We start from the raw sequence: 15490 nt of genomic DNA on the forward strand, positions 1-15490 counted from the left end.
CATGTACCTACAATGACAAAAAGTGTACCAAAATATACACTGAATATATTGGAGGGGTCTCTGCATTAATACTTGGCATCTCTGAGAATAAAGCTGGTTTGAGTGGAAGCAGATCAGTAAGGAAGGATGGAACTCTTCAGAATTTGATTGTGGTCTTGTAGAGGAGATCAATTTGCACCTCTAACATCTGAATGATTTCATTTGGGGGATTGTTCTTGGGGCTATAAAAGGAAGCATGAAAAACACATAAATTTGAAAACTCTTTGCAGGCTTCAACTGGAAGGAATGGTCTTATCTTATCATGGTGAAATAGCACAGGGGTGTACCCAAGTGTCCTCACTGTGACAGTGGATAAGAATAGATTCTTTAGAAAGCGATCTTCATCAAAATCTATCAGGTGAAAATGACCTTAAAATTCGAGGCAGAGAATTTATATTCTTTCTCAAACACAACTTATGATTTTCTGTTGCAAGTCTAGAAATTGTCGTGTAGTTACTGAATGTTAAACCCATTCTTGTAATCCAGTGTTCTTGTTTTCAGTTTTCTTTGTCAAGTTTTATAATGTGTTTGTTGAAACAAAAAGGTTTTCCTCTGCAGTGTTGATGAGGTGAGACTTTTTTTATTATGATGTATACTTTTGGTTGCTATGCATCATATGGAATCTCCTCAGTCTGTGTATATATGTCAAATATGTATTGGGAGAGTATTTATATACATATATATTCATTCATTTATTTATTTATAGAGATACATATATTTAAATATAGATAGATAGATATAGAGCATATATACAAGGGATGCTCAAAAATAATACCTTCTATTTTATTATGATGGCCCACAACATCAGAGGCGAATCGTGGTGTGGAAAGAATGAATCTTTCCGCTAATGTGATATATGTTGTTGCCATGCAACAGATGGCATTAGAGGGGCAGTCTGACAGAGCGACATCTGACGTGGAAATGCATATGGAACAAAAGTACGTCACTAAATTCCTCCATGCGGAAAAATTTGTACCCACTGACATTCATTGACGCTTGCTGAGCATTTCTGGACACCAAACAGTGGATGTGAGCACAATGAGGTGGTGGTGCATTTCAGCAGTGGCAACAGCAACAGTGGGTCACTTACACTGGTGCATATTTTTACAAGTACAACACAGGCTTTTGTTCATCTCTGGCAAAAATGCAGTGCTAACGGTGGAGAATATGCTGAAAAATAGTGCATTGTAACTGAAAATTTGCTCTATCGCATAGTGTTAATGTGCTCTTTGTATGTGTTGTCATTTCCATGGATATAAATAGGAGGCATTACTTTCAGCAACCCGTGTATGTACTATGTAGTGTGTGTATGTGTATATACCTATATGTACATTAAGATCTGTGGTTTTCTCTCATACAAAAATCAAGTTCTGAGTATGTCAGAATAGTTCTTCAATTTCAGTGCATGCCGACACACTTCAACATTTCCTTGATGTGTATTTACAGGGAAAAGAAACAGCGCACTGATTAATTCTCATCTTACTTTACGCTTCTTTTATAGGTCAAAGTTCAAAAATCAGCTCATCTCCAAGCATAGAGAGCTTGCCTGGGGGACGGGAATTTACAGGATCTCCACCTTTGTCTGCATCAAAAAAGGATTCATTTTTTAGCACCATCTCCCGTTCTCGTTCCCAAAGCAAGACTATGAGCAGAAAAGAGTCTGTGAGTTCCTTAACATTTTTAAGCTATTTTAATGTCACACAGCATTACATGTTACAGCCATCGTTTCTCTCGTTCATTAAGCACTCATACTTGAAAATGTTTCCCTTGGCTCATATTAATAGCGAAAGCAGAAATAAGCTATTTAAACTGTTTCTGTTGAGTAACACCTCCATTATGGATTCCATCCCATGATCCTACTGGAAATGAAACTGTGAAACAGTCCAAAGCCTCTAAAAAGGAAGGAAGAACTCCTCTTTGCTTTGCTTTGCTTTGTTAGACTTTTGGTGTAGCCCTGAAGTTAATAAACAATTCAGTGAAGAGCACGAATGCTCAGCAGATCCAAACATGTCCATCTGTTGTCCCTGAAATTCTTTAATACATCAGAGATTTCCCAGTGTCTGTAGCATCTGTAGTCACAGTTTTATTTCTTGCACAGCCCTGATCTTTCATTTGGCCACAGGACAGAATGTTTTCAACTAAGAAGAAGGGTACAAATTTTTCATAGGTGTGTTCCAAATAAATACTCATCTAATAAGTGATATTATAGGAGCACTAGTTTAGTAAACCTTATATGTCTTGGAGCCAGAGGATTCTTGTTTATTTTGCATACCAGTTCCCCACTGACTTTCTGCTGATTAAAATCCAGCTACATGGGTGAAAAAGAAGTTGTGTTTTTTGTGAGATGAAGCCAGTTCTCTGTTCGATTTTTGCCAGTGTATGTTCATATAACTTACCATTGATTTGAATTAAAAAGAAATTGTAGTAGCAATATTTCTATGTTAGAGCATTCTTTGGATATTCAGAAATCTTAGAAATGGATCTAAATGTAGCACAGAAATCTAATCTGAACATCTCAGCACTTTCATCGCCAAATAGCAGAATTTTTATTAGTCACGTCATATTTTTTGTTTGATATTTGAAACGTTTTGATGAAAGGCCTAGTTTTTCACAACATTTTTCAGCTTTTGTTCACTAAAACATTTGTTCCACATACTTCAGTGATACCTAAAGAAAAGCTGCAATTTGTGGTTAGTTCATAAGAAGCTTCATGTTTGCTTTGCATCCATTTAAGACATACCAAACTGAGTTTAAAGCTAAACGAACAATATCTTTCTGCTTATCCTCATGAGTTAAAGAAAAATAAAAATACAAATATTCAAATTCTATTTTACACAGTTTAACAAGATCTAAATCCAAATTTTGCTTACAACTTTTATCCCAGCCAGAACTTTTTTTTGCACCAAGAGTTTTCTAATAGAATACATAGAAAAAATTTCTGTGATAATTTTCAATTTTCAGGTAAATAGTTTCTCTTATTTGTGAAATTTTATTAATCTCTTTTCATGAATTTTTAACAAAATTATTGATTGCAAGAGATTTCTAGTCATTATATTTTTCAATAGATTGCTAGTCATAATAATGTACAATGAGCATTACTTTTCCAAAACATTCTTTGAACTGCAGTAACTTACACTGTTATATTATATGATTAGACAGTTAGAAAAGGTTTTAGGCTGGCAAAATCAATTTCCTTGTGTTCAATTTCTTACTGACTTTTAATATAGAGATAAGAAATTTGCCATAACTCTTAGAGGAAAGGTTTGTTTAAATCTGTTTTTGATTCCTCAAGATTATGTTTGGTTTTTATTTTCCTGTAAGTTTCATGTTATCCAGTGTTCCATTTAAGGAAAACTCCCAGAAGTTCATCCTGAGGTCCCAAAATATCTGCCTCATAATTGTCCATTGGTGCGGTTGTTTCCTTTACAGCTGTTCTCTGGAGGCCCAAAAAAGAAAAAAAAAAGAAAAAAAAAAGAAAAAAATTGAAAGCACAATGGGCTCACATCTTTGTTTTATTTATAAAAATTTAACTTTTTTACATTTATGTCTAATAATCACAGAGATTATGTTATTAAGCACCAGGAAAATTATCATTGTTGGAACATGCCATGCGTCGATCACTTTATAAAAAGATTATTTTAAACGTAGACATTCTATGGATGAAGGAGAATCCAATTCTCCTTCATTTTGTACTTTTAATTAGTATCCTTCTCAAGGAAAAAGTGAGAATAGAATACATAAATAAAAATATGTCATTCAATATGGAATTTTAGTAGGTGATTTTCATAGGCCAAAGGACATATGCTGTGGCATTGTCAGAATAAATAGGAATGTCATCATCACAAGCCACTCCTGAAGTGTGACTTGTATCACAGGTCCAGATCTGGGCTTCCCCATACAAGAGAGACAGGACACATGGGAGGGAGAGCAGCAAAGGACCACAAAGATGATGAAGAGAGTGGAGCATCCCTCCTAAGAGGAAAGGCTGAGAGAGCTGAAACTGTTCAGCCTAAAGAGAAGACTCAGGGGATGTCTTCTTAGTATACCTGAAGAGGGGATACAAAGAAGACTGAGTCAGTCTCTGTGCAGTAGTGCACAGTGCAAGGGCCATCTGAACACCAGGAAGGACTTTACTGTGTGGGTGTCTGAGCACTGACATAGACTGCCCAGAGATTGGAGTATCCTCCTTGGAGATACTCAAAACATTCCTGGAGATGGGCCTGGGCAGCCTGCTCCGCGTGTCGCTGCTTGGAGCAGGGGTTGGACAGATGGACTCTGAGGTCCCTGCCAACTTTAACCAGTCTTTGATTCTAAAACAGCATGAACTGGAATATGACTTATTTACATTCTTTCTTTCCTAAAGTCTGTCCAGCAAGCAAGACTTTCTTTGGAATAGTTACGATCAAAATTGATACAGGGTTAATTGCCTCCAGGAATGAGATGATTCCATTTCTCATAAGAGACTCCTATTTAAGATACTAGCATTTGTCTTACATCTGGTCTTTTGTTTTGCTTTTGGTTTTGGTGTTTTTTTTTCTTTTCAAATACAAAGATCAATGGAATGACTTTTTTACTACCGTTGACAGAAATAGGTGTCCTCCATTTTATTTAAAGATGTGAATCTATAGCCTCAGGCCTGAACCATAGAATCATAGAAAGGCTTGGGTTGAAAAAGACCCCAAAGATATCTAGTTTCAACCTCCCTGCTATGTGCGGGGTCACCAACCACTAAACCAGGCTATCCAGGGCCACATCCAGCCTGGCTTCAAATGCCTCCAGGGATGGGGCATCCACAACCTCCTTGGGCAACGTGTTCCAGTGTGTCACCACCCTCTGTGTGAAAAACTTCCTCCTAATATCTAACCTAAACCTCTCCTGTGTCAGTTTAAAACCATTCCCCCTCGTCCTATCACTATAAACCCATGTAAACAATCGTTCCTCCTCCTGTTTATATGCTCCCCTAAGTATGGGAAGGTACTGAAAGGTATTGTGAATGCACCATACCAGATCACATTTTGGCAGCCTATGGAAGCCTGATGAGATTCACATTATTATTGAGTGGCATTAAGGTGAGTGCTAATGTGAGACCCACTGAAAGTGTTCAGTAGTCTGTTTTGTGCTCAGCTGTGAAATGCCTCTCACCTTTTAAGACAACTTACTGCTTTCTGACACATCGCAGTTTCTGAAACCATTTTGCCATAAACAAAAAAAGGAATATACTAATATATAACGCAGACTAGCTCCTATTATCTTCAGACTGAGTTGGTCTTGCTGGAATAAAGTCCTAGAAAATTTCCTCTCATAGCCTGCTTACTGCCGCCTCCTCTTCAGCAGAAGAAACTGGGTGCATTTGTGGTCCATTTATTTCGCCAATTATGTTACATTTTCTTATCCAGCAAACATGAAGGAGAGTCTCTTTTCAGCAAAAGAGCACAGCTGATTAGAACTTGATTTAGCAAATATGGTTGTCTAGTCTCACATTCTGGCAGAAAATTCTGTAAATGGCTTTCAGCTACAGAGATGTGCCAGAGAGGGATCTTTGGATCAAACAATGTAAACTTTTTAAAAACTTTCACAGAACAAAAGCAGGAAAAATGTATTTGTGACTGAAAAGAAGGTTTTGATCTAGATAAATATGTTTTAGTAAGTAAATTTATATGTAAAGTGTTTCAATTTAACAAAAAACAAATGATCCATTTGGAAAATGTGTTGATTAAAATATTCCTTAAAAAAAAATATTTCAAAGGAAAATCTGGAGAAGATTATTTTCTTTATTAAAATAATTTGTAAACTTGGTCAATCAGAATCCTCATTTCTTAGCAAAGAAATATTCCTGAGTAAAAATATCTGCATCATGCTGGTTCAATTGCACAGACTTTTTAATTAAGTCAAATTTGACAGCATACGCTATTGTCCTTACAAGCAGGTAGAAGCAACTGTTACTGTCTGTGATTTACTTTGCCAGTTTGACTGATTTGGAGTTAGTTAAGAATACCCCTGCAGATTAGAAAATTAACTTATGGCATAATTTTTAATTAAGTAGGCATGTGCTTTGCTGATTTTGGAGCCTGATTTAAGCATATAAGCTTGACAGTTCTGCTCAAGTAGAGATAGCATAAGAAAATAAAAGGGATTAAAGAGAGTAGATATAAGGAAAAGAGGTTGGATATAAGGAAAAAGTCTTTTACAGTGAGTGTGGTGAGGCTCTGGGACAGATTACTCAGTGTTGTAACTGATGCCCATTCCTGAGACTTTTCAGGGTGAGGCTGGATAAGGCCCTGGGCAACCTGATCTAGCTGTGCATGTCCCTGTTCATTGCAGGGGAGTTGGACTAGGTGGCTTCAGAAGTCCTTTCCAACTCTAAGGATTCTATGATTCTATTCTACAATAATCAAACTAACACTAGACAACTGCACATAAAAATTAATGCATACAAAAGTTCCTTTGTAGAAAAGCATGCTTTTTGTGCATAATGACATATCATGAAGACCCTGGATTTCTGTGTATCTTCTCCCTGACATTTTTTAAATCTCTTTAAAAGGCTTCAAGCAAAATATTTGTGTCAGTCCATACTTAATCATGCTGAATGTTTGTTTGGAAATATAAATGCTGTGAGTAAAGGATCTTTTTCAGTTACACATCATAATGTGTGGCCAGAATAAATTAGTGCCTGTGTTCAACAGCTAATTGCTTGATCAGTGTATATCAAGCCTAAAGTTAAAGACATGATGATTGTTTCTCAGGGCTTTAAGTTTAATGAACTTCAGTGCCTTAAAATTTAACTGCAATTAACGCTTTAGGGCACTTGCTTTTGTTATTTTGGTGTGACAGGGTAATCAGACACCTGAAAACTGTAATTCATTTAGTACTTCAGTCTGTCTAATTTTAGAGGCAGATGAAAAGAATAGTGAATGCTAGTGGTGTTGCCAGGTGTCACGTGAGCATAGTTCATAGAAAAACCTCTGAGATGCTTAGGAAGTGTGATGTTTTTCTCTGTTTCCTTCCTCAGGCACTCACAACATGCTGTGACTCAAAAGAGCTGAAAACAATGCGAGGAAAAATAAGCTGCCTTTAAAGTTTTTATTAGAAATACTTGCATGTTTCGTATAATTTTGTAAAAAGACAGCTGTATGCATAAGTGGCAGCTTTGAATTCTAATGCTCCTTATCTTTTCTGGAGTGATTCATTTCAGGGAAAATAAACTGTACTGTGATAAAAGCAGGAAGTTAATTGTTTAGAAAAAAAAATACGATGAATAAAAATCCAAGTGGCTCAGCAATGCTTTTTGTGTTATAATTTGTCTTTTCCTGGTACAAGCAATTCAGATATATGCAGCCGTATTAGAGTTTCCAGTGACTTCTGCATGGAAGCAAATTGGAATTATGCAATTCGAAAGATGGTAGTAAGAGCTTTTTAATTATTGGAGTACCCTTTGTAACAGTGAAGGAAAATTTGAAAAATGTCGAAATCTGGAATGATTGAGACTACAAGCAATGTTTATAGGAGGATCAAAGTGACTTAGGAGCCAAGAAGCGTGATAATGTACTCCTTTGCAATCATGTTATCAGCAGCTCAGCAGGTACAGGAACTGGCTCTGTGCGTGCTCTTTCCTCCCATTAATCATGTTTTAGCATCTCGGTAGCAAAGAGAAATGTATCTGGGAATTTATCTTGTGGTTTGAGCTGCCCTTTTTCCTTTTAAATGGAAGTCTCTTCCCTCCATCTCACTCTCTAAAGGTAACACCACAAAATTACTGTCCATTTCTGTGAAGATCTCAATACAGAGTACATAGACCTATACTGAATTCTCAACAAAAGCATTGCCATCTCTCTATATCAGGCTTTTCTTGGGGTTTTTTGTTTGTTTGTTTGTTTGTTTTGACTGGAAATGGTTTCTGTGTTTGGGGAATTTATTTTTTCTCACTGTGCAATGGATTATAGGTGTGCACTTAGAGTTGTTGGATTCTTATTTTGTCTCTTTGGTTAAATCTTTCCATATACAAAGTACAGAATTTGTACTTCTTTTAACAAGATTGTATAAATGTTTTCATTTGTATCTATTTATTGTCACTGCATGATCACTGTACTTAAGTTTTACCCTCCTTAAAGTCAGAGTTCCTAATAATAATATCCTAATCTGGCCTGTATTGTGACTCATGGTAGAAGTCATACCAAAGGCCAAATGCATCTAGTCTAGATAAAGAGGAGTTCAGCAGAACTCTTCTGCAACTGACGCCTAAAACAAGTTTAACTGAAGATAAGTTGAACAAGAAGTGTACTGTAAGAGTCCTTCATAAAGGACTTTATGTATGTTAAACTGTGTATATTTACATACTTACTGAGACAGCAAAATTAAGAAGCATACTTCCATATGTATATCCTTCTTAACTGGCCCTTTAATTAACCAAATACTTCAGTAACCTAATACTGAAACATGGAACATGAATTTTATTCACAGTAGAATAATAGTGTATTCATCATTCCATATCCATTCAAGAATAGTTACAGCATTGTTTCAGAGAGCTCTAAATTCAGAAAATGTTTTTGGGTTTTTTTTCCCTCTGCTCACATTTTTCTTACATTTGCCCTAGTCGTCTGTGTGGTCTTAGCATCAGTCAGATGTAATGCCAACCAATAACAGAGGAACTCATTCATGTGCGTGTCTATTTATAGGTATTTCCAAGTACTAACTAAATAAATATCTCAATTTTATTATTTATACTGAAATACTGCAATATGATTAAGTCAACAGTTTCAACAGCAGCTCTGACAGAAACCTTTTATCAGTATTTATATTCTAAGGGATAATTTCTATTTTCTTACAGCTCTTTATGTTGTCCTAAGTATTCACTTACCAAGCAAAGCACTACAGATTTTCTCGGTACCTATCCTTCCACAGTCAGTTGTGCATGATTTGTTGCATTCCGTAGATCTTCTAGCATTTCGTGGATTTTGTTCTTAAACTGTCTCACTGCAGTCCCACAGGGTAGTGCCAGCAGTTAAAAGAACCTCAAGTCCTGTGTTTGCTTGAAAAAAAGTTTTCTTTCCATCACCAGTTCGTCCTAGGGGAATGTCGTGAAGTAAATGCAACTGTGCTCACATCTAATCATTTCATAGCCCCTTACATGCAGAAGAAGCTTTCTCTAAACATCAGCAAAGCAAATGCCTTATGAATCTTCAGAGCACTCCAAAAACTTCCTGCTTTCCATTGGCAACAGTTTGGTTGGTAACATACTGAAGCCATGTCTATAAGACTAACTAATATCACCGTATTGTTTTCATGTCCTCTCCGTATGTGTTTCTGTAGCCATCTGTTCTCTCTTGGCTTACACTGTAAAGTCCTTCAGAATAAGGGTTTTTTATTTATGTTTGTATGGCACCAAGCAAGATGAGTTCTTGTTCTTGATGACGGTCTGGATGTGATACATTTAAATAATACATAAATTAATATATATATATATATTTTAAGTATTTCATTGTTCAGAAATGGTGATTTCAGGTTTAAGTGTCAGCATATGCTGTAAAGTGTTCTGTGGCTGGCATAGATCATAAATTCTGTGGGTGTCAACCAACATCCAGCTATCAGGGGTTCAAGATTAGTAAGTTAAATCTTGTATTTAATTATATTTAGTTGTTAGATTGAAAAAATAAAATGAAGTAAATTTTCACAAAATGGAAACAGTAACCACTACTCGTTTTCTCGAGGGAAATTTGAATCAAATTAAATGAGAAAGCAATTTATGCCATGCATCTGAATTTTATTTGACATGCAAAATTCTACCAATATCCTAAGGGTATACCTTGTGTATGTTTTATGAATGAGCACTTAAGTACTGGTAAGACTCTGAACAAGTCCCTGGCTTTAGAATTTCCCTGAATCAATGTCATTTTTGCAGTTCCTCTAAATGTTTCAATACTTCATCAGAATTATTTTCTAATTTGCCCTGTCAATTTGCCAAGTGCTAAGGGGATTACTCTTTAGTGCTTTTACTATGAATACTGAGAGAGTGGAAAATATGATTGGAGCAAATTAATATAAGAAAAATCTAAAGGCTACAAACTTAAAAAAATAAAAATAAAAATAAAAATAAAAACTACCTTTCCTTTGCAAATATTTACAGTCTGGAAGGGTACTCTGGGAGAGTATTCTGGGCAGTACTGCTACATGATTATATTCTTACATACTTTTTTCACTGCAATTCACCCTACCCGTCACTGAGCACCACCAAACCAGTAAAATTAGACTTCTGTTCCAACACAACTCGGTCACTTTTTGCATTCCGTTTTTGATTGCAACAGTCTTGCTTGAGCACCTTAGATATCTTGAAATAGTCTTAAAGACAGTTTATATTCCATCGCACTTACCACTTGGTTGTGCTGCTAGGCTGATCAACTTCATGAGCCGCTGAGTTCTCACCTGAATGGAATTTTGCCTAAATGTTCAGGAGTGTAATTGTAAGCCATTGATAACAGACGGTACGCTTTTTCTTGGGTTTCTACATGAATAAGACAGACAAAACTAATTTTTCTTTTGATTCCTGAATAGTAAGACTGAAAACTTACCGTTAGCATGAGGAAAAGGCATTACAGACCTGAATTCATGCACTGATATTCCCAGTTTTCTATTTCCATGTTAAGCTACATGTCATCTATTTGGTAGAAAGCTTGCTTAAACTGATAAAAGCAAGGATGAAAAAGAATGGCTTCTGCCAAAACAATTTTTCTTCAGACCTTGGCTTGTGTAGGAAGATAAATTCCAGTGACCTTAATCATTTTTGCAAACCTCATTGCAGCTTGTAAAGTGATGAACTGTAAAAGAATAGTATTACTCTGTCACAACTGTAAAACTTGCTGTAATCTGTTCTTGAAGGTGATGACCGTTGTCAGTTAGTTAGTCATACCTGTTTTTCTGAAATAGTAAAATTTGTTGAAAAAATGAGTGTGGTTGAAGATCTCATTTGAGTCCACATAGCTCAGGAAAAAGGAAGGGTATAAAAATTTTATTTCCTGAGCTGTCTTCATAAAGGTGAGAAGATAGATGAAAGGAAAGGCAATAAAAAGGAAAGAATGAGCTTTGGAAAAAATGGAGGCACTAGAACGGTATAGATTTTTTTAAAAATAGGATGGAAATGGCAAATGATTCATCATAGAGAAATCAGTTTGGGGGGAAATAGTAAAAAAGTAAAAAGGAGATGTAACAATGTAGGCACGGTTCTGGGTACAGAGAAGGAGAAAGACAAGTATGAGAAACATGTAAATCAGTTCTTTTTTTTTTTTTTTTTTTTTTTCAGATTCAGTCTTACCATAAGAAAAATAGTTGGAGATGTGGATATGGAGTTATTCAAATAAATTCTTTCTTTGATTAGAGATGTAAATGCTTTCCTATAGTACCCTAACATAGATGGTTTGTGGAATATAAATCAGTGAGGCATTACAAATAGCATAGTTCCTTTTCATTTTTCTGTTAAATTAATAACTGATCATCTGTAAGGCTCTAAATCATCAGTAATGTTGAAGGTGTGGTAAAGTTTTTGAAATTCCAGGACTACATTTTCAGAAAATATTGTTAAGATGTTTTACTGTAAAATAACATCATTTCATTTACACATCTGATGCAGTGATCCGTTTTTTTTTATTTGCTGTAGGATTTAGTTTTCTTCCTTATTATATAGCTCGTAATACTTACATGCTTTATAGGACATTGTTCTCAATAATTTGGCAATGATTTTTTTGTTCCAATAGTTATTTAGATTCTTTTTAATTTTGTGGTCAACTAATTAACCTTTGAGAGCTGTGACTGAGTGGGTTTAAATCACTATTCATGTTTCTGGTACTGCATCTGTCAGATCAGATGGAAGGTCAGTTTCTTAAGGAAGGGTGGACCATGTTTTCCTTTTAACTTCTATTTGATCAGTTCAAAGAATGTATGGGTCTTTGCTCATGTGTAAGAGGGATCAAATTCTCAATGTCTCTTTGTACACAAAATAAAAATGGTATCTAGGGAACTCACAAGCTCCGCACAGTGTAACACAGAAGTTGGCACTTACAGAAAGGAGCAGCAAATTCTTCTAGACACGAATTGACAGCATCTGCACAGTAGCAGCTATAAATCAGTTGTTTCATTTATTATTGCCAAAGAATTTGACTTTAGAGTATTGAAAAAAAGGTGTACTTTCTCTGGAGTGCTTTTTGGTTTTGCTTCTTTGTTTTACAAAGCTGTAAAACATTCATAATTTGCAGAACAATTTTTGAAAGATACTGTAAGTAGATTGGTTTTAGAAATGTTGATTGAAAGTGACTTTTGCTCAAACTGCTACTTGGAAAAGTACAATCACTGACATTGGATCAAGTCAGTGGCTTTGAATAGGAACTCTTCCAGTTCTGCACTGCTCTCCTAATGGAGAATATTTTCCTAATGACCATTTTGAACCTCATAGGACGCAATTTTTGGCCTTCCATATCATCTGCCACTGCTGAGAATTTGTGTACATCTTCTTTGTAATTCCACATTGTTGCAGCTCCCAGTATCCATTCTAGTCGCCTGTTTGCCAAAATAAACAAGCCCAAGACTATCCTCTAGACCCATAACAGTCACAGTAGCTCATATTGGACCTATTCCAGTTTCTCAGCATCCTTCTTGAACTGATGCTCTCAGTGAGGCCTGGAGAGCACTGAATAAAGAAGAATATTGACTTTCCTGTGTCTGCTGCCCACATTCCTCCTAACGTAGCCCAGAGCAGTGTTTGCACAAGTTGTGATGTGAACACTTTGTTAGTTCTCATTGAGCCCAGCAGATACTGCAGCCTCCATATTCTTTTCAGCAGGCCTGAAGCACAACTAGTTCTTTTCCTGTCTTGATAGATGCATTGTTTGTTTGCTTGTTTTTTTCCCAGGTGCAGAATTTGGCACCTGTTAAAGTTTCTTGAACAGAAACCTCAAAAGCATGTATTTTGCTTAGGCCTCCAATGTCTCATGGTCTTTCTGAATTGAAGTTCTGACTAGTGGCAACCACACCTCCCAGTCTGAATCCTCCTCCCGTTATCTGAAAACCTACTGAGTTCACATTCTGTTTCCTCACACGAGCTGCCAATGAAGATATTCATCAGTATCTCTGTAACAGCCCCTGGGTTACTGTGTTCATTTCCAACCTTCAGCTGGATGTCATGCCATGTACTCAACTATTTGAGCTTGAGTGTCTGGTTTTCAGCTCACGTATAATCTTTTGGTTCAGCCCATACCTCCTCACCTTGCAAATGATAAAGCTTTTGGAGATGTGTTATGATATTGTATCTACTTCTCTCCATTCATCTGCATGGCCAGTCATTTCATCATACCAGGCAATCAGATGGGCCAAGCACAATTTGCTCATAGTAAATCCTTGTCAACCTTTCTTGATTATTGTCTTGTCCTTTTACATGTTGGAAATTGTTTCCAAGAGGACATACTCTACGATTTTTCCAAGGACTAAGGTGAGGCCAACTATTATGCATTTTCTTAGATGCTCCTTTGTATTTTCTTTAATATGAATGTAAAATTAACCTTTCTCCAGTCATCAAGATTATTCTATAATAGCAGTGATTTTTCATGAATCAGCCATGGGTGTTACAGCCACCCCATCAGCTCTCTCAGCACCCATGAGTGTAACTCACATAATCTTAGGTATTTGAACACATTTGACTTCTTAAGGTGCTCACTGACCTTCCCAAGCTGTACATGCAAAGATCTGGGAGTAGATGTTTTGTAAAATGCTATAAGCAGAAATGGTATTGCTGCAAACTTTTCCATATTGTCCGTAATTTTGTTATCTCCCCTAATAAGCAATAGGCCTATATTTTCTTCAAAACTCCTTTTGTTGCTCTCAGACTTCCTAAATTCCTTCTTGTTACCCTTTCATGTCCCGCGTTAATTTTAGCTCCAGCTGGGCTTTGTCCTTCCAAGTGTTGTTGCTGCGCCCAAACAATGTTTATGTGCTTGTCCTTTGTTTCCTGTCATTGTTTCCACATACATGTTCTCCGTTTCCACTATTTCCATTTCAGTATATCAGTATATGCTTTTATCATTTTAGTTCATTAAGAAATTCCTTGCTCAGCCAACTGGGCCTTCAGCATACCTTCGCTGTAAATACTGCTATCCAGGCTTTTTCCTTTCTGCCATAGGGTTAAAGAGAAACAGTACAAGGATTCCTGTCCCATTCACCCTTGCTCAAGAGCCCTACAGTTACTTTTGAGGTAAAATGATTTCATATCACCATGTAATTGGTGTCTGCATGAAAAAGCAGAAAGCAATCAGAACACTAGGTGATCCCAAGTAGTCTTTCTGAAACATGGGCCTTGCACCATACAGCAGTCTTCCTGCTACCAGGAGCCACAAGGTACAAGTTTCTATCCTTAGGAGTGCATGTCTTCTTCCCACTCTGTCAAGTCTCAGTTGCAACTTCCCTGTCCAGGGGATAAACTTTTATGCTTTGAAAGATCCTGACAATCTCCTGTTAGTTATCAGAACACACTGGCCACTCCTCACCTGCTGCTGTAGTAACTCTAGCAGAGCAAAGCTCCCACTTGAATCGTCACCCTCAGGGGACAATCACCTGCCACAGTGCTGCAGGTGACTCTCCCAGAAGGGCACTGTCTCATAGCACATCATCACCATTTGGGCGTTGTCTTCTTACGCAGTACATCTGGGTCTCTTGTGTATCAAATGCAAAGTTAACTGTCTTGCTTATTTGCTCATCCTGCTGGCAGTGCTCCTTGGTGCCTTTTCTGAGGGTGCCAGATAAACAATAAGCTCCAAGTGCATTCGTTCACTCAGCCTTTTGCAAGATTTCATACTTGGCAGGAAACCTCTTGCACTGTCTGTGAGTTCCTGGCCACATTACCCTCCTTTGTGAGCACTGGGTACGCTGAATGCATCTGCTGCCCATGCTAGATGCCAGCTGAGCTGAAGGAGCAATGTACTCAGCACCAGTCTCACATGCCAGATGACGAAGAACTTTTGTGCCATTGAAAAGGTTAGTTCTGTAATCTGCTCAAGTGGGTAGAAGTGTCCAAAAGTATTTAAAAATCAATTTACTGCTGTTGTGATCCGTGAATAAGAAGAAATAGTGTGGGAAACGTGGAAATATAAATTACCAGATGTTAAATTTTCATATTCCATTGTACAAGATAATCTGTGCTTCAATTACTACTATTTTTTCTAAAGTTGCAAATGTTATTTTATAATAAGATCTCGAATACTGCTACCTCTCCCCATCTTATAGCTAGATCTGAAGTGCACTGGCAATCTAAAACTGATGGTAGATTATTTCTTGCAGTCACTAGCTATACATACGTGGTCCTCTTGGAGACTAATCGAGAAGCAATGCAGATATGCATGTGTAGGTTGTGACAGAACTACAGGCTTTGAATGAGGTTAACCTTTCAGAAACAATAAATTGCCAACATAAACTCAATCCC

At 36.8% G+C, this 15490-nt stretch overlaps 1 protein-coding gene across 5 annotated transcripts in view; it reads left to right on the forward strand.

The window, feature by feature from the left end:
- TBC1D5 (TBC1 domain family member 5) overlaps positions 1-15490 on the forward strand; it is a 299398-nt gene that overhangs the window by 257144 nt on the left and 26764 nt on the right. For all 5 annotated transcript variants that reach the window (XM_090142592.1, XM_090142593.1, XM_090142594.1 and 2 more), the window contains one exon: positions 1541-1701. In XM_090142592.1, the coding sequence (XP_089998718.1) occupies positions 1541-1701 (161 nt within the window). The remainder of the gene's footprint in view (positions 1-1540; positions 1702-15490) is intronic.

This window comes from Phasianus colchicus, chromosome 6 (assembly GCF_987193195.1).
Source record: "Phasianus colchicus chromosome 6, bPhaCol1.hap1.1, whole genome shotgun sequence".
Classification (NCBI taxonomy): Eukaryota; Metazoa; Chordata; class Aves; order Galliformes; family Phasianidae; genus Phasianus; species Phasianus colchicus.